The sequence below is a fragment of the Antennarius striatus genome, chromosome 1 (genome assembly GCF_040054535.1).
Source record: "Antennarius striatus isolate MH-2024 chromosome 1, ASM4005453v1, whole genome shotgun sequence".
Lineage (NCBI taxonomy): Eukaryota > Metazoa > Chordata > Actinopteri > Lophiiformes > Antennariidae > Antennarius > Antennarius striatus.
In genome coordinates this window covers 1471894-1496618 of record NC_090776.1, presented here as the reverse complement: position 1 = coordinate 1496618, position 24725 = coordinate 1471894, and the positions used below count along the sequence as shown (strand labels likewise).

Here is a 24725-nt window from a genome sequence, read left to right as displayed (position 1 = left end):
CAACGGCAGCGTCGGATGCTACATCCACACGGTTCAAGACACCCAACATTTTATCGACTTCTGTCAAAGTTGAGCCTATAAAAAAACCCAACTTAAACCGACCAATCAGAGACTTGATTCTTTCCAACCGAAACAAATCTCTTATCGGACAAAGAGAGACGTTTGTAATCCCCGGTTACAACCGGCCTTGACCGCTTTGCACTGTTGCCGTGGTAACATATAAGACAAAGGAAAACGTGCCATTACTAAAAAAAAAACAAAACCAACTGCATCCCTGGTGCTGAAAAGCTGGAATCGATCTCCTATAATCAATCAAACATGAACATGGGAACGCATGGAGGTTCCTTCTTCTTCTTCTTCTTCTTCTTTTTTTTACCTGAAATGGACTCTGGCTGTTGTAGTTCTTCACTTCTTTGTCGGCTCCGCGGACGAGCAGCACTCTGGCACAGTTATCCTGGGAAAGACAGAGAGAAAATATCTGAATAAAGCTGGAAAAACGTGCAAAAAAACAACTTGAAATCCTTCAATTCTTCGTTTTCGGGGGTCAAAACACGTGGGTTTTTTTTTTTCTTGGAGAGGACGAAACATCTGGTACCTGAGTGAAGACCGGCCAGCATCCACAACGCTCCACTCAGAGAGGACGAGTGAGATGGATGGAGACGGAGAGAGAGAGAGAAGAACGGAGATGGAGAGAAGCTGAGGGCTTTGAATCTACAGCAACAATCGCCCACAAAGTGCTCGACCACGCATGTTCCGCCACACGCATGCATATAAAGACTGTTTTTAGAACCACACGCCATCCACGGCTCAGCTCTCGCTGAAACCGGAATCCGTGTAGATCTGGAAGAAGATCTACACGCTAACCCGTTCCTCCGTGTAGGATGGAGACGTGATTATAATTAGAAGCGGGGTTCCTTCCAGGGGAAACACGGGGGTGGTTGGGTGTTGGGGGGGTGGGGAGGGCAATCTGGGGATTCTCCCTCCGGGAAACTTCAAATGGATTTTTCTTGTCGCTGACGACAGACGTGAGGAAGACGTCTCACGTTTTCCCACTAGAACCTCGGCGTTCCGTGTTGTGATGCGGTGAAACGCAACACGCCAATCAGAGGAGGTAGAACTCATGAATATTAATGAGGTACAGTATAACCAAGCTGATAATAGATCACAATTTTCTCCACACTTTAAGGCGCACCTTCAATAAATGCATTACTTTATACGTTTTTATCCAGGAAAGTCAAAGTCATGCTTCTTGGTTCTAATCTGGAGTTTAACGTAAAAAAATAAGCTCCTCCCCATTAGCTAAGGGGAGGAGCAATGCTTAGACCCCGCCTTCATGACACCAAAGACGGTTTGGAACCGAACAACAGGTGAGGTCAACCGCACTTGAAGAAGGAACTCAGTCCAACGACTTCCTGTTTGCTCAAGGCCTCGTTAGCCACACACGTAGCCTTCAATGCTAAAACTGTCAACACCAGAGCTAGCTTAAAGTTGGATGGATGAGAAGTATACATTTAAAAATAGGTATTCCTTGTTTCTTATAGGACGTGAAACATTGGCGTCGCCCCCTGCTGGTCACTAGAGGGACTGCCCTGGTTTGTGAGCTGTTGTTAGCTTTAGCATCATGGCTGGGAGTAGTTTTTAAGAAATAAATGACCACATTTGGACATAGCTGAGGAAGGACTGGTTCAGTCCAGGAACCTGAGGGAAAGACTCGTGCCTCGTCAACCAATCAGAAGCCACGCCTGGAAACACGACCTACATGTTATCTGTTTCTCATAAGTTTACACACTCTTGCAACCAGCCGTAAAAGGCAGGTGGAAATCACTTCATTCAGACCAGAGCAGTCAATCCACTTCCTGTTTGATCCCTGATGTATACTTGTGTTGTACTGCCTGTTGTACTACCTGTTGTTCTGCCCGTGTTGTACTACCTGTGTTGTACTGCCTGTTGTTCTGCCTGTGTTGTATTGCCTGTTGTACTGCCTGCTGTACTGCCTGTTGTACTACCTGTTGTTCTGCCCGTGTTGTACTACCTGTGTTGTACTGCCTGTGTTTTGCTGCCTGTGTTGTACTACCTGTTGTACTGCCTGTTGTTCTGCCTGTGTTGTACTACCTGTTGTACTGCCTGCTGTACTGCCTGTTGTACTGCCTGTGTTGTACTGCCTGTGTTGTACTGCCTGTGTTTTGCTGTCTGTGTTGTACTACCTGTTGTACTACCTGTTGTTGTACTGCCCCTGTTGTACTGCCCATTGTACTGCCTGTATCGTACTGCCTGTTGTTCTGCCTGTTGTTCTGCCTGTTGTTCTGCCTGTTGTTCTGCCTGTTGTTCTGCCTGTTGTTCTGCCTGTTGTTCTGCCTGTTGTTCTGCCTGTTGTACTGCCCATTGTACTGCCTGTATCGTACTGCCTGTTGTTCTGCCTGTTGTTCTGCCTGTTGTACTGCCCATTGTACTGCCTGTGTCGTACTGCCTGTTGTTCTGCCTGTTGTTCTGCCTGTTGTTCTGCCTGTTGTTCTGCCTGTGGACCGTGGGTCAGACAGGACTACCCTCTCATCTGTTCTGTATGTCGTCCATGAATGGAACACTTGACAATGAAGCTGACTTTGACTTTGACTTTGACCAAAGACCAGACCTGCTCAGACGAGCCTCGACCCAAAGCCCTGCCGGTGGAGACGAGCTAACGATGCAGTTAGACACCGACGGGTGGGGGGCGTCCCACTCGGATTAAACGTCTGGGGGTCTCTGAGCTGCAGGAGCTCAGCGTTAGCGCTGCTAACAGATCGGCAGGATAAACACCGCGCAGGAGGAAGTTAAAACAACCAATCCCAGGGGAGACGGAGCAAACAGCCGGCAGGATGTCAACAAACAGCACAACACGCGTTAGCTGTTAGCGGTTAGCATGGATCGCAGGAATGATCTATCTATCTATCTATCTATCTATCTATCTATCTATCTATCTATCTATCTATCTATCTATCTATCTATCTATCTATCTATCTATCTATCTATCTATCTATCTATCGTAGACTCTCATGCGTATTCAGACCTAGTTCACGCTCCCTTTCCCATCATGCCCTGTGGATGCCCCGCCCCCTCACCTGGTTGTACAGGGCACAGATGTGAAGCGCCGTGTTTCCTGATGCATTCTGGGCGCTCATGTCTGCTCCATAGAACAACAGATGCTCCAGATGCTGCACGTGGCCGTGTCGACAGGCCTGCACACACACACACACACACACACACACACACACACACACACACACACACACACACACACACACACACACACACACACACACACACACACACACACACACACACACACACACACAGAGTTTAATTCAGTGGAAACAAAGAGGACAGTTGTGAATAACTAGTTAACGGTTGACTCCAACTCTTCCTGGTTGCCGTAGTAACATGTTCTCAACACTAGATGTCAGCGTGATGCTGACGAGCATCAAGACAAAACCTCTCGCAGCCAGAGACGTAGGGAACGTAAATGTTAATGAGGAGCTGGGGATAAGAATGGAGAACAAAAGGAGAACAAATAGAGAACAAATGGAGAACAAATGGAGAACAAATGGAAGATAAAAGGAGGACGTACGATGGAGAATAATCGTCTACACACATAACAAAAGGTTTTAACAATAAAGGTTAAAATAAGGTGAGCCTGTAGGAGGCGCTGTGGTTCCATCATGCTAGCACGATGCTACCTGCTCAATAGCTAAGACGGCGTTAGAAGAAATATAAGTAGAATCCGTTTGGAGCCGAGCTCTTGGAATGAAAACAAGCACGGGGGGGGGGGATGCTCGCCGGTTGCCACGGCAGCAGGAGGCACTACGTGTCCACAGGTAACAGCTGGCGGTCTGACGCGCCGGCTGGCGGGTTTACCTGGTGGACCTCGTGCCAGCCGTTCTCGTCCTGGCAGCAGACGACGGCGTGGCGGTTCAACAGCAGCTCACAGCATCCCGGGTCGCCCCCCACCAGCGCGCTGTGGTACAGCGGCGTCAGGCCCCGGCTGTCCTTGTAGTCGGGCGACGCCCCCAGCTCCAGCAGCGTCTGGGGGGACAGACGGGTTCTAGAGACGGGTTTGGATGCTAACGCCGTACGGGGGACCGTCGGGTTACCGTTAGCGTCGCCAGGTTGCGGCAGCGGGCGGCTTTATGCAGCGCCGTCATCCCGTTCCGCGCCCTGAAGTCCAGGTGGGCGCCACCGTTCTTCAGCACCTTGATGATCTCCACCACGTTCTCCAGATGAGCCGCCGACGTCAGCGGAGTCTCTGGAGTCACGAGTAAGCAAAATTAGCTTATCGTCAGACGTGATAGCAAATTAGCAATGGTTTGCTAGCTAGCAAACAAATGGGGTAAACGTTACCTTCATGGTTGTGGACGCACCAAAACACCTTGAACTGAACTTTAAATTACTTTTAAAAGTAATTTTAAAAGTAATTTTAAAAGTAGTTAAAACTTTTAATTGCTTTTAAAAGTAATTAAAAGTTCTTGAAAAGTAGATGTTAGCCGCTAACCATTGTTCAATCGTCAAACGCAAAGAGGCAACAATTTCTGATGCTATGCCGACTGGCTAATATCTAGCTACACGCTGCTAGCACTTGCTTACACTGGACAAACGTTTGTTTGGGCAGCTAGCATGAAATTAAAGCATTTTATGTCATGTAAACCATAAACCTACCCAAACCAAACGTCTTCGGCTAACGCTAGCTGTACTAGAGAACAGGAAACAAACAAGAAAGGTATGAAAAAAAGTGCTAAACGTAGAACTCAAACAGCGACTAAATCAGACTTCCCTTCCTGTTTGCTTTCACTTTGAGCAGAACAATCAATCTCACAATTTAATCCTTCATTTCCAGCCTCTTAAAAATAGACGTGTGACATGTTCTGTGTTCCAGACACTGAGGCAGGGAGGTAAGTGGATAAACTACATAATTACACCACAGCTGGGTTCTAATTATTTGGTTCTAATTACGCTCAGAATAAAACCGTCCAGAGTTTCTGCAGGAGCCGAATCCAAGCTGTTTATTCATTACATAAAAGGTTTCCCTGTAATTATGTAATGACCAGGCTGATGGTAGGAGCCACATCGGAGTCGTGTTAAACTCGTCTATAGGAATAAATACTTTCATTTACATTATTGAGTTATAAAAATGCATTTTTTTTACGGTTACACTACGAAGTGTAAGTGTTTACCTGATTTCTATGACGTGGTAGGAGACACACCCCCTACAGGTGTGGTTTTTAACTAATCTGTTCAATTAGCGCTCGATGGGTTAAATGGCACAACGGTATCGTTTTCAGACCCCAAATTTCACTAATATCACAAATTACACAAATTTTCACAATCACAATAACCGTTTTAGTTTTTCGGGATTGTTTGATGGTTCCAATAAATAAACATCTAATTGACTTCAACTCTCCGTACATACTTTCTTACGAAACCTTGTGGCAGCTCTCGTAAGAAACATTTATCGATGGTTCTTGGCTCGTTTTGTCGCGTCTGATTTCCAAGCAGGACTGGCGGCTGAAGGATTCTCTTCTGGTTGGAGGTTGTCTCCTTGAGAAGCCTTCAGTTCAGAGTAATGTTAGCATCTCCATGTGTTTGAGCGACGTGTTAAAGGCGCTCCAGAGTTCACCACAGATTACACTCCGGTGGGTTCGAGAGGAAAACGAGACGGGATTATCTCCCCGTCAGGTTTCAGGTTGGGCTTCAGGTCGATAGCGAGTCACGACTAATGAGGGTCAGAGAAACGTCGCTGTGATGAAGACGTCATCAAACACGTGGATCTAAAGGAGGTCAACTAAACAAGTGATGGACGACTGTTGTGACCTCGTTTCTACATATCTAGAAACGTTTTACATGTGAAATCAGCATGGTAGTCAAAAGACTGAGTCTCAGCAGCAGGACGCCATCAATAACCCAAAAATATAGATATATATAGATGTATAAAAGAAGGAGATGATGATGGACAGAAACAGGAGAGTGAAGTGAATCCTTGTGAGACTTTAGCCACCCGATTGTGAGGCAACTGAAAATTGTGGGTTTGATTATATTTCGATTCTACAACAATCAGCGAAGGTCTTCCTCTAGACCGATGAAGACGAGGCGCTTCCAGGCCTGAGCTGAAGAAGAGGAGCGCTAACACTTTCTTGAATGCCTGGAATCAATAATGAGCGGAGTAACAAGGGTGCTAATCCATAGAGACGGCGTTGGCTTGACAAAAGGCTCTGAAGCCATGAAGACGACCTGTTTTGCCTCTGTTATCTTGATAGCAGCCGAGATCATTAAACGCTCGTCAATAACCAGAACGAGTGGCCTTCACGATGGGAATGAGGCCGCTTCAGATGACGGCTGGTTGTCCTCTCCAAACAGAGAAAGACTATTAAAAGACTCGGTCCTCCTGAGAGCCCTCCAACAGTCCCCGTTGGCTCATTAGAGTCCCGACTACAGTACAACCTCAGTGTCCCGGTAGTCCAGACACACAGTCTTCCACCTGACTCCCTGATTTCCTCTCAATCCCATGAATCACCGACTCCTGCTTCCTGTCAGCAGCATCCGAGCGCTAGCAGGATTTATTAGAGGAGGTGTAACAGTGGTTCTGTCTCTCGGTTTGACAGACGCTTGAAAGACGTTTCGTCTTCGATTCCGCGTGAAATCAATCAACAGCGACGCGAGCCTGAAGAAAATATGATCGCTGATCACTTCAGATGATGTGTCAAAGTTTTATCTGTCAGGAATTATGTGGTGCTTAGACTCACCAGGAAGATTGAGACTGAAAGCTGACAGGCTATAAATACCCACCAGACGCTGGTGGTGGTGGCTGATGACTCTGCTGAGACTGATGAATGATGACGTTAGTGAATCTGGAGAGTGATGGGGAGCAAAAAGGTGCCCAAACATCCCCCTGACAGATCTAGAGTAATGGAGTCATATTGAAAAAGACAGCTGCAACATAATTGGTTGACGATGGTGGTGGAGCTGCGCCATTGGACAAACGTAAAGGGTCGATGAGAACAGCCGATAACTCAACAGAAAAACATAAAGCGAGCTTTGGATGATAAAGGTGATCTTTAGCATATAAAGAAAGTCTGGACCAGGATGACGACCAGCTGATCTGAGCCACTTCCTGTCACCTGACAAGGGACAAGAACAGGTGTTCTGATTGGCTGAGGACATAGACGATAAGGCAGGACGATGCTAGGAGAGTGAAGTTAGGTAGATATCACAATTTGCCCAAAAAGTGACTTACAGTAAGCAATTATGCTGTTAGGCTAACGGAATAGAACTACCGAGCTAACGATAACGGTCCTTGATTCCTTGTGGGTTGGTTGTTGGTTTGAATAAATTGACATCGTGTGAATTCAGAAAGATTAACCGTGTGTGTTTCGAGGGGTTCTGACCAATCGTAACTTCTGAAACCTCTCAGGGACATTCCGACACTTCTACCTGCTGAATATTTAGTTATTTAATAAAATGAATTCCATCGTAGTGAAAACCAGAAAATCCGACACTCTAATGTACAGCTTTTGATCGAACACGTCAGCCGCCTCGGCCTCTGGATCGTATACGTGTTTTAGTTTGTTTACTACCCCTTTGTCTCATACTTGGCGTTGTACTGTCTGTTCTAATACCTGTGTTGTACTACCTGTGTTCTACTGCCTGTGTTCTACTGCCTGTGTTGTACTACCTGTTGTACTGCCTGTGTTCTACTGCCTGTGTTGTACTACCTGTTGTACTGCCTGTGTTCTACTACCTGTGTTCTACTGCCTGTGTTCTACTGCCTGTGTTGTACTACCTGTTGTACTGCCTGTGTTGTACTGCCTGTGTTGTACTACCTGTTTTACTACCTGTGTTGTACTGCCTGTGGTGTACTGCCTGTGTTGTACTGCCTGTGTTGTACTACCTGTGTTGCACTGCCTGTGTTGTACTGCCTGTGTTCTACGTCCTGTGTTGTACTACCTGTGTTGTACTGCCTGTGTTGTACTACTTGTTGTACTGCCTGTGTTGTACTACCTGTGTTGTACTACCTGTGTTGTACTGCCTGTGTTCTACGTCCTGTGTTCTAATACCTGTGTTGTACTGCCTGTGTTGTACTGCCTGTGTTGTACTGCCTGTGTTGTACTGCCTGTGTTGTACTGCCTGTGTTGTACTGCCTGTGTTGTACTGCCTGTATTGTACTGCCTGTGTTCTACGTCCTGTGTTGTACTACCTGTGTTGTACTGCCTGTGTTGTACTACCTGTGTTGTACTGCCTGTGTTCTACGTCCTGTGTTGTACTGCCTGTGTTGTACTGCCTGTGTTGTACTGCCTGTGTTGTACTACCTGTGTTGTACTGCCTGTGTTGTACTACCTGTTGTACTGCCTGTGTTGCACTGCCTGTTGTACTGCCTGTGTTCTACGTCCTGTGTTGTACTGCCTGTGTTGTACTGCCTGTGTTGTACTGCCTGTGTTGTACTACCTGTGTTGTACTGCCTGTGTTGTACTACCTGTGTTGTACTACCTGTGTTGTACTGCCTGTTTACCGTGGGTCTGAGAGGACTGCAATTTCATCTATGCTGTATGTCGTGCGTATACTTCATGGTACACTTGACAATAAAGCTGACTTTGACTTGACTTTGACTTAGTCCACACTCCTAAACCAGGAAGCAACCAGCGGGCTCGCGTTGGGATTACTATCTTGAGGGTAATTAGTGACAGTTGGTAGGACTGTAACTGGAACGACCACCTCGCGTAAACTGGGATTATTGAGGGTGACACTGGAAAGCAAGAAACACTAAATGCGGTGGTTTCTCAGTTTTGGAGACTTATTATTTTTCGACCCATATGAACCACCATTTGGGTTTGAGGTCTTCCTGTGGCCTTACCGCCGGTCTCGCTGTCGTGATAGTTGGGATCCAAGCCTCTGTCCAACAGTTTAGACACTTTGTCCACCTGATTATGCTGGACGAGGTCCATGAACTTCCTCAGGTTGGCCTACGAATCAGAGAAGAGAGACTATTACAGAGGAACCAACAAACAGCGGCGGGAGGAAGGTGTGGAAGTTAAAATAGAGGAAGGTTGGAGGGTCACATCCAAGCGGGTGCAAATAAGTGGGAGCATTTAAGGAGTGGCGGACTCGCCGTTAACGACGGAGGAATAAAGAGGTGACTTCAATCTGGGAGCACAAGAGGGGAGGTGACAGCGTGGCGATTGTGGAAGTGGAACGGCTGCGGATTCTGTTCCTGTCTGCTTTCTTTCCAGGCCGAACGATAAAAATAGATAAGAGAGCAGCTCCCGGAAGGAGAGGAGAAAATGAGACGGCAGAAAAAAGAGCAAGACAATCGGTCGCCATGAAAGTGCGGACTGGGAAGACGAGGCCACACAGCGCCAGACTTTTTGGCGAACAGGATTGGCTGTAACGACTTTACAAAGTGTGTATTAATTATTTCCTTTGCTGTGTAGCTGCTGTCCCTCTGATGCATGATGGGAGCAGCTGTCAGACAGATTCCTGGTGTGATGCTAACGGAGGCGCAGACACTAACGCTTTGGCAGCGCGACAGGATTACAGTAGCTCTGGGAATCAGCCCGGCGTTAGCCTCACGCCACACTGGAGTAATACTGTAAAGATGGAACAGAATATCTACTGCCCTACCAGAGGGTGATGGTTCAAGGCCCAGCAGCCACTCCTACTTAGACTAAACCCTCAATCAAATCTCCATCATCATCAGTTTTAGGTTGAGGTGGAATCGTCTCACCTTGGTGTGAAGTTTGGCGATCTGCTTCTCGTCCACGTTGGGCTGCTGGTAGACTCGGCTCTTGTAGCGGAACTGTTAGCGAAAGACAACCATTAAAAGAAGAACTTCATGCTAGCAGCACCAAACGTCTCTAGACAGGAAGTACAGCCATACTGTGTCCTGTGCTGGGAAAATAGAGGTGCCTGACAAGTTAGCGTTAGCCCTACCTTCCACAAAGTCTTACTATCTGATGTTGAAGCATCAACAATAAAATAATAGTCAGTTTTTTTGGGTTATAATAAAAGTATTAAATGAAATAACTTCACATTTGTGCAACTGAGATATGAGAAAACTGAATTCTTTGTATTTTTCATGAGACAAAACATTTAGACCAGGTTTTAGATGTTCAAGTCTGGACCGTCTGACTTGGAAATGAACATTTTAGACACGTTTTCATTTCTGAAATTTTTGTGAATTCATTTGATAGAAGCTGAAAATTAAACCTCAACCATTTCTAAATGTCAAACAAGATCTTCATATCTGTTCTTTCTTTTGTATTTCAAATCAAATCAATTTTTTTTGGTGTTTTAATGATGTTTTTGAGGAGAGACTCATGACTGAACATGAGGTCCTTTAATGTGGATTCAAACTCAAAAAGAAGAGAGTTAAATAGAAATCCAGCATCTCTTCCAATCGGGACAGATTTTGTTTGTCCTTCTTATTTATTTGAGCCAATCTGTCTTTTTTCTCCTACTGGAAATGTGAAGAGAATATTCACATTTGAATGAATGCTTTTTATTTTGTACATGTGGTAGTAAAACAACAAAGAAGACCAACAAAAAAAGAAGACAGACCAATGAAAGTAGACAAAATGACAGTAACACTAGTCAAAGCAAGGCTCCCATGTATCCAAAAACGAGTATGGTGAAGCATAAGCTTGAAGTAGAGGGAAGCACAAGCTTACTTTATGATGATTTTTCTCAAATACTTGATATCTACCAGTTGTAGAAAATATTAAATGCAGTTTGATGATGTTCCTGATGGGCAGACCCCTGGTAGTCCACCAGTGCCTCTTCTCTGAGGTGAGTAGAACCTACCAACACCTAGTAGACGTGACATCATTCATAGTTAATCGGACCGATGACTCACCTCCAGAGACGGGACGCCTTTGCTGATTGGCTGAGGATACTCGCGGAGGATGCGCTCTTCATCCAGGAACTTGCCGTCCCGCCCGTTGCTAGGCGGTTGGAACAGCCCGTAGTTGAGGACGTCTTTCAGGCTCTGGTTGAGCGTACAGAGGATCCGCTGCTTCGCAACCCAGACCGTGGCGTCCGGGTTGAAGCGCATGCATTTCTGGTCGGGTTTAAAGAAGACGAGAAACAAACGGAGTACAAATGAGATATTGATCCGTATAACGACATCACTGCGAGAAACTGGACTACCAACTTTGATTGATATGTTCTGGGACGTCGCGACTGGAGTGTTTCCCACCTTTCACCAGCAACCCCCGTGACCCGCGAAAGTGAAAGAAGCGGATAAGACGATGAATGAATGAACAAATGAATAAATGAATGAATGAAAGAGTGTTTGGGGATTTCACGCATCCCCTGGCTTTCACCTGTAAGTCCACTCGGATAGTCTCCAGCAACCCCCGTGACCCGCTGAAGTGGGAGAATCAGATAAGAAGGTGAATGAGTGAATGGATGGATGGATGAATGAAAGAATGAATGAGTGTTTGGGGATTTCATCCATCCCCTGGCTTTCACCTGTAAGTCCACTGAGATGGTCTCCAGCAACCCCCGTGACCCGCTAAAGTGGGAGAAGCGGATAAGAAGGTGAATGAGTGAATGAATGAATGAATGAATGAATGAATGAATGAATGAATGAATGAATGAATTATGAAAGAATGAATGTCCTGGGATGTTTCGTCCACAATGTCCCCTGTACTTCAATGTGTAAGTCCGCTGTGATGGGCACCAGCCACCCCCATGACCCGTGTAGGTGGAAGAAACAGATAAGACAATGAATGAATGAATGAATGAATGCTTCAGAATGTCACTCCCAGAATGTCCTCTGCCATTCACTGGTAAGTCCACTGGGAAAGGCTCCAGCAACCCCTGTGACCCACAAAAGTGGAAAAAGTGTATATGAACAAACCAACAAGCCAACGAACGTTTCTGGGATGTGACAGGAATGAAGAGAGTTATTGACAGACTTCTTGGTGCTTCAGTAACACAAACACAAAGAGCACTGCCACTGTTTTCCTGTTAGCATGCTACATGCTAATCCAGGCCCCTCCCCCTACAGGGGAGGTGAACGTCCAGCCTCCCTGCAGGAGAAGACCTTACAGCTCCTGGTGTGAATCAAAGAGGATTATGGGCGCTGTGCCGCGGCATGCAGGAACAGTTGTGTTGATGCGCTGCTCAGTCGCCGATAGCAACCGTGACAATGAGATAAAGGCTGAGACGGCGAGCGGCGTGTGAACCCTGCCAACCACAATCCTCTCGTCTGGCGAGGAGGAGGAATAGGAAGGGAAGATGAAGGTCAGAAGGTGGGGGGTACAGACACAGATGTCCCCTCCTTCATTGCTGAGTCAAACTTGAAGAATAGGTGAGAAGATTGAATGGGAATGGATGTTCTTCTCAGCACAGGAAGTGATAACTTAGCACAATAAAAGCACAATGACGAAATAAGAGCATGAATCCCAGCCAGAGCACTCTCTCCGACCTAATTACCGGATTGTCTTCATCAGTGCTTCGTCTCACAAACGACTGCAGACGGACGTTTTAGGGTTAGTAGGTTTCTGGTTCCACCAGTCAGTCATCCAGACTCAACCGGTTTCATTTCTTTAAATCCGATGTTTGATTTCGAGAACATCATCACATCTCGAGTTTTAAGCGATCCATCAAAATGAAGCTATTACAGGGAGTCCTCAACATACGAACATTCGACTTACGAACATTTGTAGATTCGAACAAACGTGCTTCACCATATCCGACTACCGTCCTGCAGTTCCATTTTCTACCACAACCCCTGTGGGGGCAGCACCGCTGTGTTCACATAGCTCCAACACTTGTCTCCTTTAATGTCCTGTAATAGTTTCTGGTCAGCCTGAGGGAATAAAACTTTAGTATTTAGAGTAGTAATGAGATTACTTTAATATTTAGAGTAGTAATGAGATTACTTTAGTATTTAGAGTAGTAATGAGATTACTTTAGTATTTACAGTAGTAATGAGATTACTTTAGTATTTACTCTAGCAATGACATTTAAATGACCTCAGATGAGGATTGAAATTTAATAACGCTTTACAAACAATTCAACTTATGAACAACCTCTAGGAAGCAGTTGTGTTCATATGTTGAGGACTGCCTGTACCAACAAAACCAACAAATTGTTATTCACTATTATTAATACATCTGGAGATCCATAACGAATGAGAAAACAAGATACAGGAAGAGCCAATGAGAGGACAGAAAGTTCGTTTTCAGCGAGGAACGAGTCAACGGCCAATCGGTGTCGACAGGGCGGAGCCAGATGGGACAAAAAACTGCATCAATCTTCATCATCAATCTTCATCTTCATCGCCTCTGGAGGCGGCCTCTCTCTCTAGGCGCCGCTCGTCTTTGTCACTTTAAATTATTCAGCTGACTTTGACGTTGGTCATGTGACTGGGAGGCGCCCACGCTGCAGCGGGAACCGCTCGCATGATGACATCAGAGGATCACAGGTTCATCTCTGGGTCAACGCAAGAACACACACACACACACACACACACACACACACACACACACACACACACACACACACACACACACACACACACACACACACACACACACACACACACCTCTTGATGAAATATGACAACACACAAAGAGGAGGTGGAAGAGAAGGTGAGGATGAGGAGGAGACAGCAACGGCCCCCAGGGGGAGGGGCCTCGGTTGGCGTTTCCTGCATTGACTTCTCAATCTGATCATCTGTGGTTAAAAAAACCGGATTCAGGTCAGAGGTCAGAGGTCAGAGAACGTTCATGATGCATTATGACTTCTTGTTATTCATAATTTACGTATTAATGGAACACGGAACAAAGATCACACGCTTCATTAATCATTTAGTGGAATAAAGACACACCTCCTCATGTGGAATAAAGACACACCTCCTCATGTGGAATAAAGACACACCTCCTCATGTGGAATAAAGACACGCCTCCTCATGTGGAATAAAGACACGCCTCCTCATGTGGAATAAAGACACGCCTCCTCATGTGGAATAAAGACACGCCTCCTCATGTGGAATAAAGACACGCCTCCTAATGTGGAATTAAGACACGCCTCCTCATCTGGAATAAAGACATGCCTCCTCGTGTGGAATAAAGACACGCCTCCTCATGTGGAATAAAGACACGCCTCCTAATGTGGAATTAAGACACGCCTCCTCATCTGGAATAAAGACATGCCTCCTCGTGTGGAATTAAGACACACCTCCTCATCTGGAATAAAGACATGCCTCCTCGTGTGGAATAAAGACACGCCTCCTCATGTGGAATAAAGACACGCCTCCTAATGTGGAATTAAGACACGCCTCCTCATCTGGAATAAAGACATGCCTCCTCGTGTGGAATAAAGACACACCTCCTCATGTGGAATAAAGACACGCCTCCTCATGTGGAATAAAGACACGCCTCCTCATGTGGAACAAATGTTCGGTGTTTTACGTTCAGTTTACGTTTGATCTGATTGGTGGACTGCTCAACAAACCAATCAGAGATTATAATCTGTGCCTCACCGTCTGCTGCAGGTCGGGGATGACGATGCGGACCACCAGGGAGTTGGTGTGGATGTCGTCGACCCGGCTGCGCGGCGCCTCCGCCGTGGCCCTGATGGTCTCGTAGATGGTTTCCTCCCGCGAGCTGTCGGACGCGCAGTCGTCCGAATAGTCGGAAAAGCTCTGGGCCATCTCGTCCTCGCTGGAGGTGGGGCTCCGGGGCATCGTCAGCAGGCCCGGCTGGTTCATCTGGGGCAAGAAGGCGACACAACACGTCAAGTCTTTCCAACTAACACAAAGTTTGGATGCGAAAACGCGTGAGGGATGACTGTAATATAGACACAGAAAAAAAAAACATAAAAATATATAAAATAACTCAAATCTTGACGTTAGCTGTAGCGCTAGTCATTACATGCTAATGTTAGCTTCGGATCTGTCAACGTCAGCTGCAGGACGTGTTAATATCTCAATTTGTTCCTCTTTGCGAAGCACTTTTCCGTTTCAGACACAATCTTTGTTCCCTGACGTTAAAATGACGTGTGACATAATCATTTCTCCGGCTGTCAGATTCTTTTTTTGTCGCCAATTAGAATAAATGATAAACTTTTTCCCTCTCGTTCACACACATTCAATGATTCACTGCTTTTTTTGTCTTTCATTAAATCTCCATTTTAAAGGAGGCGATTCGTTCATTTTCTTCACAAACGTCTCATCTACAGCTGTTTATCCAGGGTACACCCCAGATAGAACGCCGGCTCATCTTGGGTCACAAAATCTAGTTCAGTCAGACGAAGCTGATGGTTATAAATTATATTCACCAGATGACAGAAAGTAGATTTAATTTGTCCTGAGAGGCTTCAATGCAGGAAAGTAAAGTTAGACAGATTCCTGCGGCGGGATTATAAAGGTTATATAATCACTCAGCAACACTGAACCAACAGAAGCGTTAAACAAATTGAACTTCAGCTTCAGTTTCCAGCTACTTTGACGAAACTGTGAAGTGTTTTCTCATCGCTCTCTCTCTCGTCTTCGTTCAGCGGCGTGATGGAAAAGATGAGAATGCTTTCTGAGGCGCCGTCTGAATCTCCGGGCGGCGGGACGGCGTGCGGAGTTCGGCGCCGATGAATGACGCCATGATTCTGTCGCGTTTACATCCGTTGCGTCGGCGAACGCGTCGTTCGTTTCGGTTGAAATAAACCTGTTGCTTTTCAAATGCAAAGTCGAGGAAGCTTGTTGTTCTATTGCTGCTGCGGATGACCTTTCACCCCCCCTGGAGTTTGATCACCTGATTACCAGATGGACGGAATAAACCGATGACGACCAGCGCAGTTTTACAGAACATTAATAATCAATAGAGTATCTCGCGTACTCTATAAAGTCTTTTTTCGAGTCTTTCTCCGTGTAGTTTGCGTTATTTTATCTACTCGTTTCTTCTGTCTGTTGATCCAGGTCCGATTTGACTCCCAGGGGTCTCAAACTCATTTTCACTGAGGGCCACATCAGCATAACAGATGTCCTCAAAGGGCCAGATGTAACTAATAAATGTAACTCAATGTAACTCAAAGTACTGTAACATAAATGTAACTACTGTCATGTTAAATAACGCTGAATTTATTACTATTACTACACATTTATTATTATTTATTATTCAAGTTACAAACGTTACAGTTACACAGAAAAATGTGTTTCTCTGTTCTTACATAAATCCTTTCAATTTGTCCATCAATCAAGGACCCAACTATCCAAGTATATACATAAACCCCAACCGGAACGTAACAAGTGGCATTCCGTTTCCGAGATAAAGCTTCCCCGTGACCCCTCCTGAGTGCGATTAGACTCAAAACCGACCCGTTCCTCTAGATGTTAGTTCCACTAAACTTTAGAAGGAGTCAGAAGGCGAGGAATGGGTTACAAACAGGAAGTGGGTTTGAACGCCAGGACGTGATGTTTGGCGTTGTTGGTGACCAGACGACTGGTGACCCACTGAGAAGCATCAAGATCTTAAATCTGATGTGAGAAACAATGATGTTGACAAAGTGAGGACGGATTTACCTTCTAAACTCTTCAGATCGCCCTGATTCTGCCCTTTTGTTTGCCGGAGTCGCTTCATCCACGAGTCAAGGGCAGATCAAGATCTTTAGGTATCTCTCAAACGACTTCTGGAATAATCACCTTGAGGAAGTCAGAGCAACAAAAGCCTGGTTTCCTGCTGGTCGTTGGTTCTCTACCTTAACCCTGACAAGAGAAGGAGTTAAAGTTCAATCACCTAGCAACAGAAGGGTCCGCCTCCTCCTGGAAGCATCCTTTTAAAATACTTTCCCTCCGGTCAGTCCAGGGCGGAACATTGTTGGAGGTCTGTTTAATGAGCTGCTCTGAAGGCAGCATTTGTTTTTTACTGGAACCCGGCGACAGGCGTGTCTCCTCCAGAACCTTGTTGGTGACCTTTTCTTCATTCCGTTTACGAGTGGTGCTGGGTTCCTGGATCAGTCCCGGTAGAGGACATCCAGCTCCAATCTGACCCCGAATGAAAGGATCTGATTGGTAACGGCGAACGGCGATGCTACCACTACGGCAACGGTGCGTTTGTTTAGTGTAAATTGTCGCGTTCTTGGTTTCATCCCACAATTTATTCACACGTCTATTAAAACGTCGACCCTTTTCATTTCCAGAGACGAGCCTCCGTTCAGCGAACAAAGAGCAGCTGAGTCACGGCTGCTTCCACAGGAAACCCACAGAGGAAAATGAATCACGCAATCCGTTTTTAATGAACACGTCTAATTAATGGGCTCCACACGGTCTGATCACCGGTCATGGATCTGGGGGTCCGCGGGGGTCCTGTTGGAGCAGCAGCAGGAAACTGAGCTCTTGTTAAAGCCTTCGCACGAAGGAGGTAAATCATGGAGGCTGATTGTTTCAGCTTCATGTTCATTGTAAATGTCCACAACACATCTTAATTCATCTCCTTCTATGAGTACGTCGTTATGGTAACGGCGATCTCCAACATGGACATTCCGTTTTGGTCCCCGTCATTGTTTGTCAGCAGGGGTCTCTTCTCCAATTATGGATCATGATGACTTTCTTTCCGGTAGGGTCGGTGGTGATCCAGAGCTTTAGAAGCCTACAATGATTCAAGGTGTTCCTCAGGGAGAGAAGAACAAAAACCAGTGGAGAAATCTGCAGGGTTTGGGCAGGAAGTTAGGATTGGTTCCAAAATCCCCACCAAAGAAACCATTAATGTAGGATAAAGGGGTGGAGCTTGTTCTTTTCATGTTCTTTAAAATCGCGAGAACCCTGATCATTTCACTCAAAAACGTTTTAGATGGATATCAACGTTAGAACAGAAGTTCCGGACGGATTCGAGTGGGTGGTTGTTTTCCCAGGGATTGCTCAGCCTCGGTGATTCGCGACCGATAGCGTTTAAAAACCTCAGAGCACCACCTAGTGGTGGGTTGGGGTAACAGCGACCGCTAGCCACAATGCACCACCGTTAGCTAGGAAAGATGGGTACGGTTCCATTATTAACTTGTTTTCTGTAACAGCACTGTAAATATTTACATTAAATATGCAAAAGAAAAATCCATTATTTTTACATTCTTTTGACATTTGATTTATTTATTTTTTGACAGATTTCATCAACCATATTTTGCGGGTAGGGTGGGGTCAAGTGTGTGCTTCTGTTAACATGCTGTTTGGATATCATTGAGTTAAGACACCTGGAAACAAGTGATTTGAGGAAATAAAAAAATCAAACAAAAAAATTAAACTTTTTGAATTGAACTGAATTATATTTCAAATTTAAGGGAAACGGGAACCATTTTTATTGAGTTGAGCCAATCGGTCAACATGTGGTAAAACTGGCATCATAGCAACCAAAATAATAATAAAATATGATATAATATTATATATAGTGTAACTAATATAATATAATATAATATAATATAATATAATATAATATAATATAATATAATATAATATAATTTAATTGACTGAATTGTCTCTGAACAACCTGCTTGGTTTCACTCAGATGAAAACATTCAGCGGTTCCCGTTAAAATTCCTTCATGGTTCACTCACTGACAAACTGAGGTATGCCACACACACACACACACACACACACACGTTCTTAAAGTTTCCCGCCCTGCATTCAGAGGTGAGGCCACACACAGACTAACAAACTAATCAGCGCCAGTTAATCAACCTCCCGCTTCATTAATCAGAACAAATCAATCAGACATAGATCTTCTACGTGACAGAGCTCTCACTCATCAGTCAGACGTGGATCTTCTACGTGACGGAGTCGGGGATGGAACCCAACCAGACAAACTTGGGAAGACACGAACCTGAGCACCAGCAGCTAACAGGAATTGAACGCACCAGCTAAAGCTAAAGCTAAAGCTAATGATCTGAGAATGCACTGTATGATCATGCTAACGGCTAGAATGCTAACTCTTCAAGGAGGTCAGAGACAAACATCTGTCATCCCTGTTTGAGGGAGGAAAATCATTTCCCTCCAAAATCTGACTGATGCTAGAGGATTAGCTCAGCGCTAACGTGTTGATGATGATGATGATGATGATGATGATGATGATGATGATGATGATGATGATGATTCTCTTACGCTCATAAACATTTATTTGAGGCACATAATTTAAGTTTCATTCCCGACAGGCGGCTCCAGTGCGAACGGAGATAGCGGTTGTTTTTTTTTAAACTCGTTTGTCAGAGCGTTCTGATTGGCTGGAGAGACGCTCCGGCATCATGGAGACGTTGGTTATCTTCCGACTACAGACGGAATCAGAGGCTGAAGAGGAAGATGAAGAGTCAGGGGAGCGGACGAGTCGGTGTCTGGAGCCTGGCGGATGTCAGGATGACCAGACGCCACAAAACCAGCTGAAAGAGGCTAAAACGGAGCGGCGAAGCCCTGCAAAGCCAAAGCGCAGTAACTGCAGATCAGGAGGAAAATTCTTGAAAGTTTAAAAAAAAATCAATAAAATAAATAAAATAGAATAAATTTGAGTAAATAAATACAAATAAGTACACATGAACATAGACAGATGAACAATTAAACAACTTGATAAATTTGAAAATAAATACATGGAATTAATGAATGAATAAAATAAATACAGAATAAAAAAATAAAAATAATAATTTGAATAAAGAAAGAAAGAATGAACGACCAAACAAATGCATAAAAATAAATATAGATAAATAACTAAAGAAAGAAATATCAAGAAAACAAATAAAATAGAATAAATTCAAGTAAATAAATACAAATAAATAAACATGAACATGTAAATAAATGAACAATTAAATAACTAGATACATTTTTAAAATAATTTATTATTTTATGACTAAATAAATAAAATAAATTAATGAATACAAGATAAAAAAAAATCAAAAAATAAATAATTTGAATAATGAATGGAAATGGAAAAATAACCATAATAAATAACTATAATAAATAATAAATAAACATGAACATAAATAAATAGACAAATAAATAAATACTTTAAAAATAAATCAAACCAAACTAATGAATGAATAAAATTAATTAATTATTTATTTATTTTTAAATCCCAAAATAAATATAACAATGAATGAAAGACTGAAGAAACAAACAAACAATAAATAAATAAATAAATAAATAAATAGTCCCAGAAGAGAAGAAGCTGTGATCTCAATTCAATAGCTCGAGGTCATAGGTCAACTGAGTTATTGATTGATGACAGATATCATTTCTGCCTCGTCATGATCAGATTTCTGCTCGTCGTCCGTCGGGTTGGGGGCGCCGGCGTCGCTCTGCTGCTCTTTTCCCGTTGTTTACTTTGATGTCAGCTGATCGCCGGCGGGAGAACGGAGCAAACAGGAAGCAGCCGGCGGCGGCGAGGAGAACAAACAGACGGGTCGGAACCGGCGGGCCCCCCTCCCCCTCCCCCGGTCAGGCTTTCACCACCTGATGCTAACATGCTACGCTACTACGAAAACGCCAACTGCCACCGACCACGCGGGAAGCCGTAGCTTTAAATGAGAGCCGACCAATCAGACGACAGATGCTGTCGTAAACGTTCGTCTCCTGAGACGTACCATTCGTTCCGTCTAAATATGGAAACTTGATCATGTGACCACTTCCTGTTGGCAGGACGTTTAATCCGGCGTTTGAAATGGGATTAGGAGTCTGTGGACGACTCAATCCCTCCTCACGTCGGATGACGAGCATCCGACCATCTGGGAGCGACTTTCTTCTTCTGGGGACGAAAACTCACAAGGATGAGGTCCTCCTGCCTTCTGATTGGTCGAGACCTTCAACCAGGAAGACGGGATTCTAACAGGTTAAACGAAACGGGACGTGGAAGGAGGAGGCGGGGTTTACTTCCTCTTCCTCATCAGAGGACCTCCTCTTCCTCATCAGAGGTCCGGCCCCCCAGCAGGACTGGAACCAACCTCCTTTGACCTCATTCCTGGCCTCAGGGGTTGAACCTTCATCTTGCTCCGCCCCCGGGGAGGCGGGGCGAATCGGTAAGGTCCCGCCCCCGGCAGCAGCAGCAGCACGTATAGAACATGAAAGATTAATGCAGAGAGAAAGTGGGTCGAGGTGGGGGGGGGCAGGTTGGTGAGGGGGAGGGGGGCACTACAGGAGGGTCTGAAGGAGCTGATTGATTAATTCTGATCGATTGGTTCTGTCTATTTATTTATTTATTTATCTATTTATGTATTCTTCTGATGGTCTGGGTACCGATGTGTGCTCTGGATCAGTCCAGAACACACACACACACACACACACACACACACACACACACACACACACACACACACACACACACACACACACACACACACACACACACACACACACACACACACACACACACACTTACCATTTCAGCCATAGCATCCAGAGGAGAAACGTGATTGGAGGAGGTTCCACTGTGGCACCTGTGCTACCTGGGGGGGGGGGGGCGATGTGTTTAAGGACTGCAGGAGAACACAGTGTCTATTATAAAAGCTGTGAACATTTTGTGACGCATTTATGTTGGAAATAACCTGATTATACAGGAAATTCACTGCTGATGCAAATTCTGGAGAACAGAGGGAAATCTCTGGGGGGGGCGGGGGGGCTGGGGGGGGGGGGGGCTGGGGGTGAAACAAACAAGTAAACATCTGAAGGTGAGACACAAAAAAACAGCAGCTGCATAAATTATCAAACAAACAGACAAACAAACAAACAAACAGACAAACAAACAAACAAACAAACAAACTCCCACCATCAAACTAAACCGGCAGCTCCCCCGATAGGCTGACACTCGTCATGTGACCCCATGAAACCCCACCCATAGAATCTGGGTCTCATCTTTAGTTTTATAGTAATATAATTAATTCATTAATTAGTTAGTTGCTGGATAGATAAATAAATAAATGGGTAAATAAAAAAAATAATGGGTGAATAAATAAATAAATAAATAAATAAATAAATAAATAGATAGATAAATAAATAAATAAATAAATAAATGGGTAAATAAAAAAATTAATGGGTAAATTAATTAATTAATCAATAAATAAATAAATAAATGAGTAAAATAAATAAATAAATGGGTAAACAAACAAATAAATAAATAAAGATAGACATAAATCTGATCTCAGGTCAGACTGGATCACCTGTTAGAACACCTGACCAGAACACACAGAACATGTGACCAGAACACACAGAACATGTGACTAAAACACACAGAACATGTGACCAAAACACACAGAACATGTGACCAGAACACGGATGACCTATGTAACGCACAGCGAAGCGCTGATTTTCATCAATAAATCACGGCGTCGCTCTGTTAGCGGTGGCGCTAATGGAACGCCACCGCTAACAGAGCGCCGCCGCTGACGGAGCGCCGCCGAGTGCCTGAACGCGTCTCATCAATAAGTGAGAAGACGCTGAAGGTCCAGGAACAGGAAGCTGCTCGTTTCCTTCATGACAGTAAATCATTCATCACATGAACTCGTTTACGTCTCCTATGACGAGCCTCTCGTTCTGATTGGCTGCTGGGTCTGATCCCAGAATGCATCACTCACAACTCTAACCCTCAACCCAACAAGACGTGAACAGAAACGCAGCCGGATCGACTTTACTGAAGTTTGATGGAAGGTCAGGTGGCATGAACGGGTGGACTCAAACAGGTGAGGGATGGATTGGGGGCCAGATTAGGAGCCAGATTGGGGCCAGATTAGGAGCCAGATTGGGGCCAGATTGGGGCCACTTCCTGTCATCTCAACAAAAAGGCGTGAAACAGTCGAAAGTCATGATCTGTAGAACCAAAACTAGGGGCTAAAAGAGGCTGAAGGACTCGGTGGAGACGTTCTTTCATCACGTCAGAGAAGAAGAAGAAAGGGGGAACATCTGGTGTTTGGAGGACACAGGTGAGGCCCCGCCCCCCACCAGGACAGATAAATGACAAATGAAAACAGGAAGAAGGCCACGTCTCTGGGATCTGATTTTTCTCACCCGAGTCCAGAAAACCTGTTTCACTGTGTGAACCTGGACTGTTTCACCGTGTGAACCTGGACTGTTTGACTGCGTGAACCTGGATCATTTCATCACTCATTCACACGTGGAAACGCTGAAAAATGACCAGCGAGGAATGGCTCTAATGACCTCTGACCTCTCCTAGCTCAGAGGTCAGAGGTCACACCAGACCTTCATCCCCCCCCGTCTTCATCTTTGAATGTCGGTAAAACCAATGGGAGGCGTCAAACAGACCGAAGACTAGGTAAACATCCTGGAAACGAGACGGTCCTCCTTCACTTCCTGGCCAACAGGAAGTGACATCACTCAGGTCAGACGTCACAGAGGAGAGACGGATAGAATTCTGGAGTCAGAACAAAACCAGTCAAACCAGTGCCTGATGATGACATCACCCCAGTGGGAACGGTTCCACAGCACGATCAGAGAAGCTCTCAAATAACAGACGAAGAGAAGAGGAAGAGGAAGAGGAAGTGGAAGAGGAAGAGGAGGAAAGGAAGTGTTTCAGATCCCAGCATGAAAGATGTTTGCAGTTCACTATCAGACCACCAGGACGTCGTGGATCCACCTGAACCACAACCAACAACGTTCTGAGGAAATCCATTGAATCGTTTGTTTGTTTGTTTGTTTGTTTGTTTGTTTGTTTTTTGAAGAAATACAGGAAATGAAAAAATAACAGCGAGACGAAAGGATTCCGTTTTCTGATCTGACATCAAAGTTAATTCATGTGATCGAAGCAGACATTTCAGAGTGACAAAATATTTGACTGGGCAGGGGCTGGTGGACGGGGGTCAAAGGTGAGAAAATAAATAGTAAATACATGATAATAAAATGATTTCACATTTAAACATAAATAACGAGGTTTAAAATATTTTAACAGCCGCTGACATCAAAGCCGTCCACAAAACGTGAAGCCACGCCCATTTGGTCTTTAGTAAATAACGGTTATTTACACAAACACACGTGTTGATGACGTTAAGTAAATAAAAATATGGAGAAAAAAAATAGGAGATAAAAGAAATAGAAATGTTTTCTTTGTATTTCGGAGGTCAAACCTGCAGCACCTGGACACGCCCCCATCACGAGCCCCACCTGCACTTCCGGTCAAAAGGTGTTTAATTAAGAACTCAGGTGAACTTTTTTCATCCTTAACGGCGGCGCCTCCGTTACGTGACGTCACTAATCGGTGGAAACACGTTTTTAATTAATTATCATTAACGCGTCTCTTCTGCGTGAAGCGCGTTTATTTTTTAAAGAAAAACGCGTTCGGGTGTTTTAATAGTGAACTCCAGAAACTCACTTTCCGGCTCCGCGTGAACCGTGAAGAGTGAACCGTGAAGAGTGAACCGTGAAGGGTGAACCGTAAAGAGTGAACCGTGAACCAAGAAGCGGCTCTTACCTCGGACGCGCTCCGTTCCGTCGCCGCGGTGTCCTCCGTCTTTACGCGTCTCCTACCGCCGCTTCATGCCGCTCCGAGGCGCACCGCGACCGGCGGATCGTCTCTACCTGGGGGGGGGGGGTGAGGTTGGGGGGACGGAGGAACTTCAGTGACCGGCAGGAGGACCGGGAGCCGCCGTGAACCGGATCCCCCGGTGGAAAAGCGACTTGCTGCCGCGCTGGAATTCGACCGACACCGAGCGCGGCTCCGCGCTGCGCATCGCCGCGGCGGCGGAGGAACCGGAGGGGAGGGGGCGGTGATTACCGGGGCCCTACGGAAGGACCG

The 24725-nt window shown here is 45.1% G+C and overlaps 1 protein-coding gene across 2 annotated transcripts in view; it reads right to left on the bottom strand.

Moving 5' to 3' along the window:
- The window catches only part of shank2b (SH3 and multiple ankyrin repeat domains 2b), a 116679-nt gene extending 92163 nt beyond the window's left edge, over positions 1–24516 (bottom strand). For both annotated transcript variants that reach the window (XM_068313899.1, XM_068313908.1), the window contains exons 1-10: positions 24402–24516; positions 21363–21429; positions 14510–14737; positions 10871–11074; positions 9743–9814; positions 8873–8981; positions 4125–4276; positions 3889–4056; positions 3096–3212; positions 377–454 (exon numbers count right to left, since the gene is read on the bottom strand). In XM_068313899.1, the coding sequence (XP_068170000.1) occupies positions 377–454; positions 3096–3212; positions 3889–4056; positions 4125–4276; positions 8873–8981; positions 9743–9814; positions 10871–11074; positions 14510–14737; positions 21363–21374 (1140 nt within the window). In that variant the 5' untranslated portion in view covers positions 21375–21429; positions 24402–24516. The remainder of the gene's footprint in view (positions 1–376; positions 455–3095; positions 3213–3888; positions 4057–4124; positions 4277–8872; positions 8982–9742; positions 9815–10870; positions 11075–14509; positions 14738–21362; positions 21430–24401) is intronic.
- Between the last annotated feature and the right edge of the window lie 209 nt (positions 24517–24725).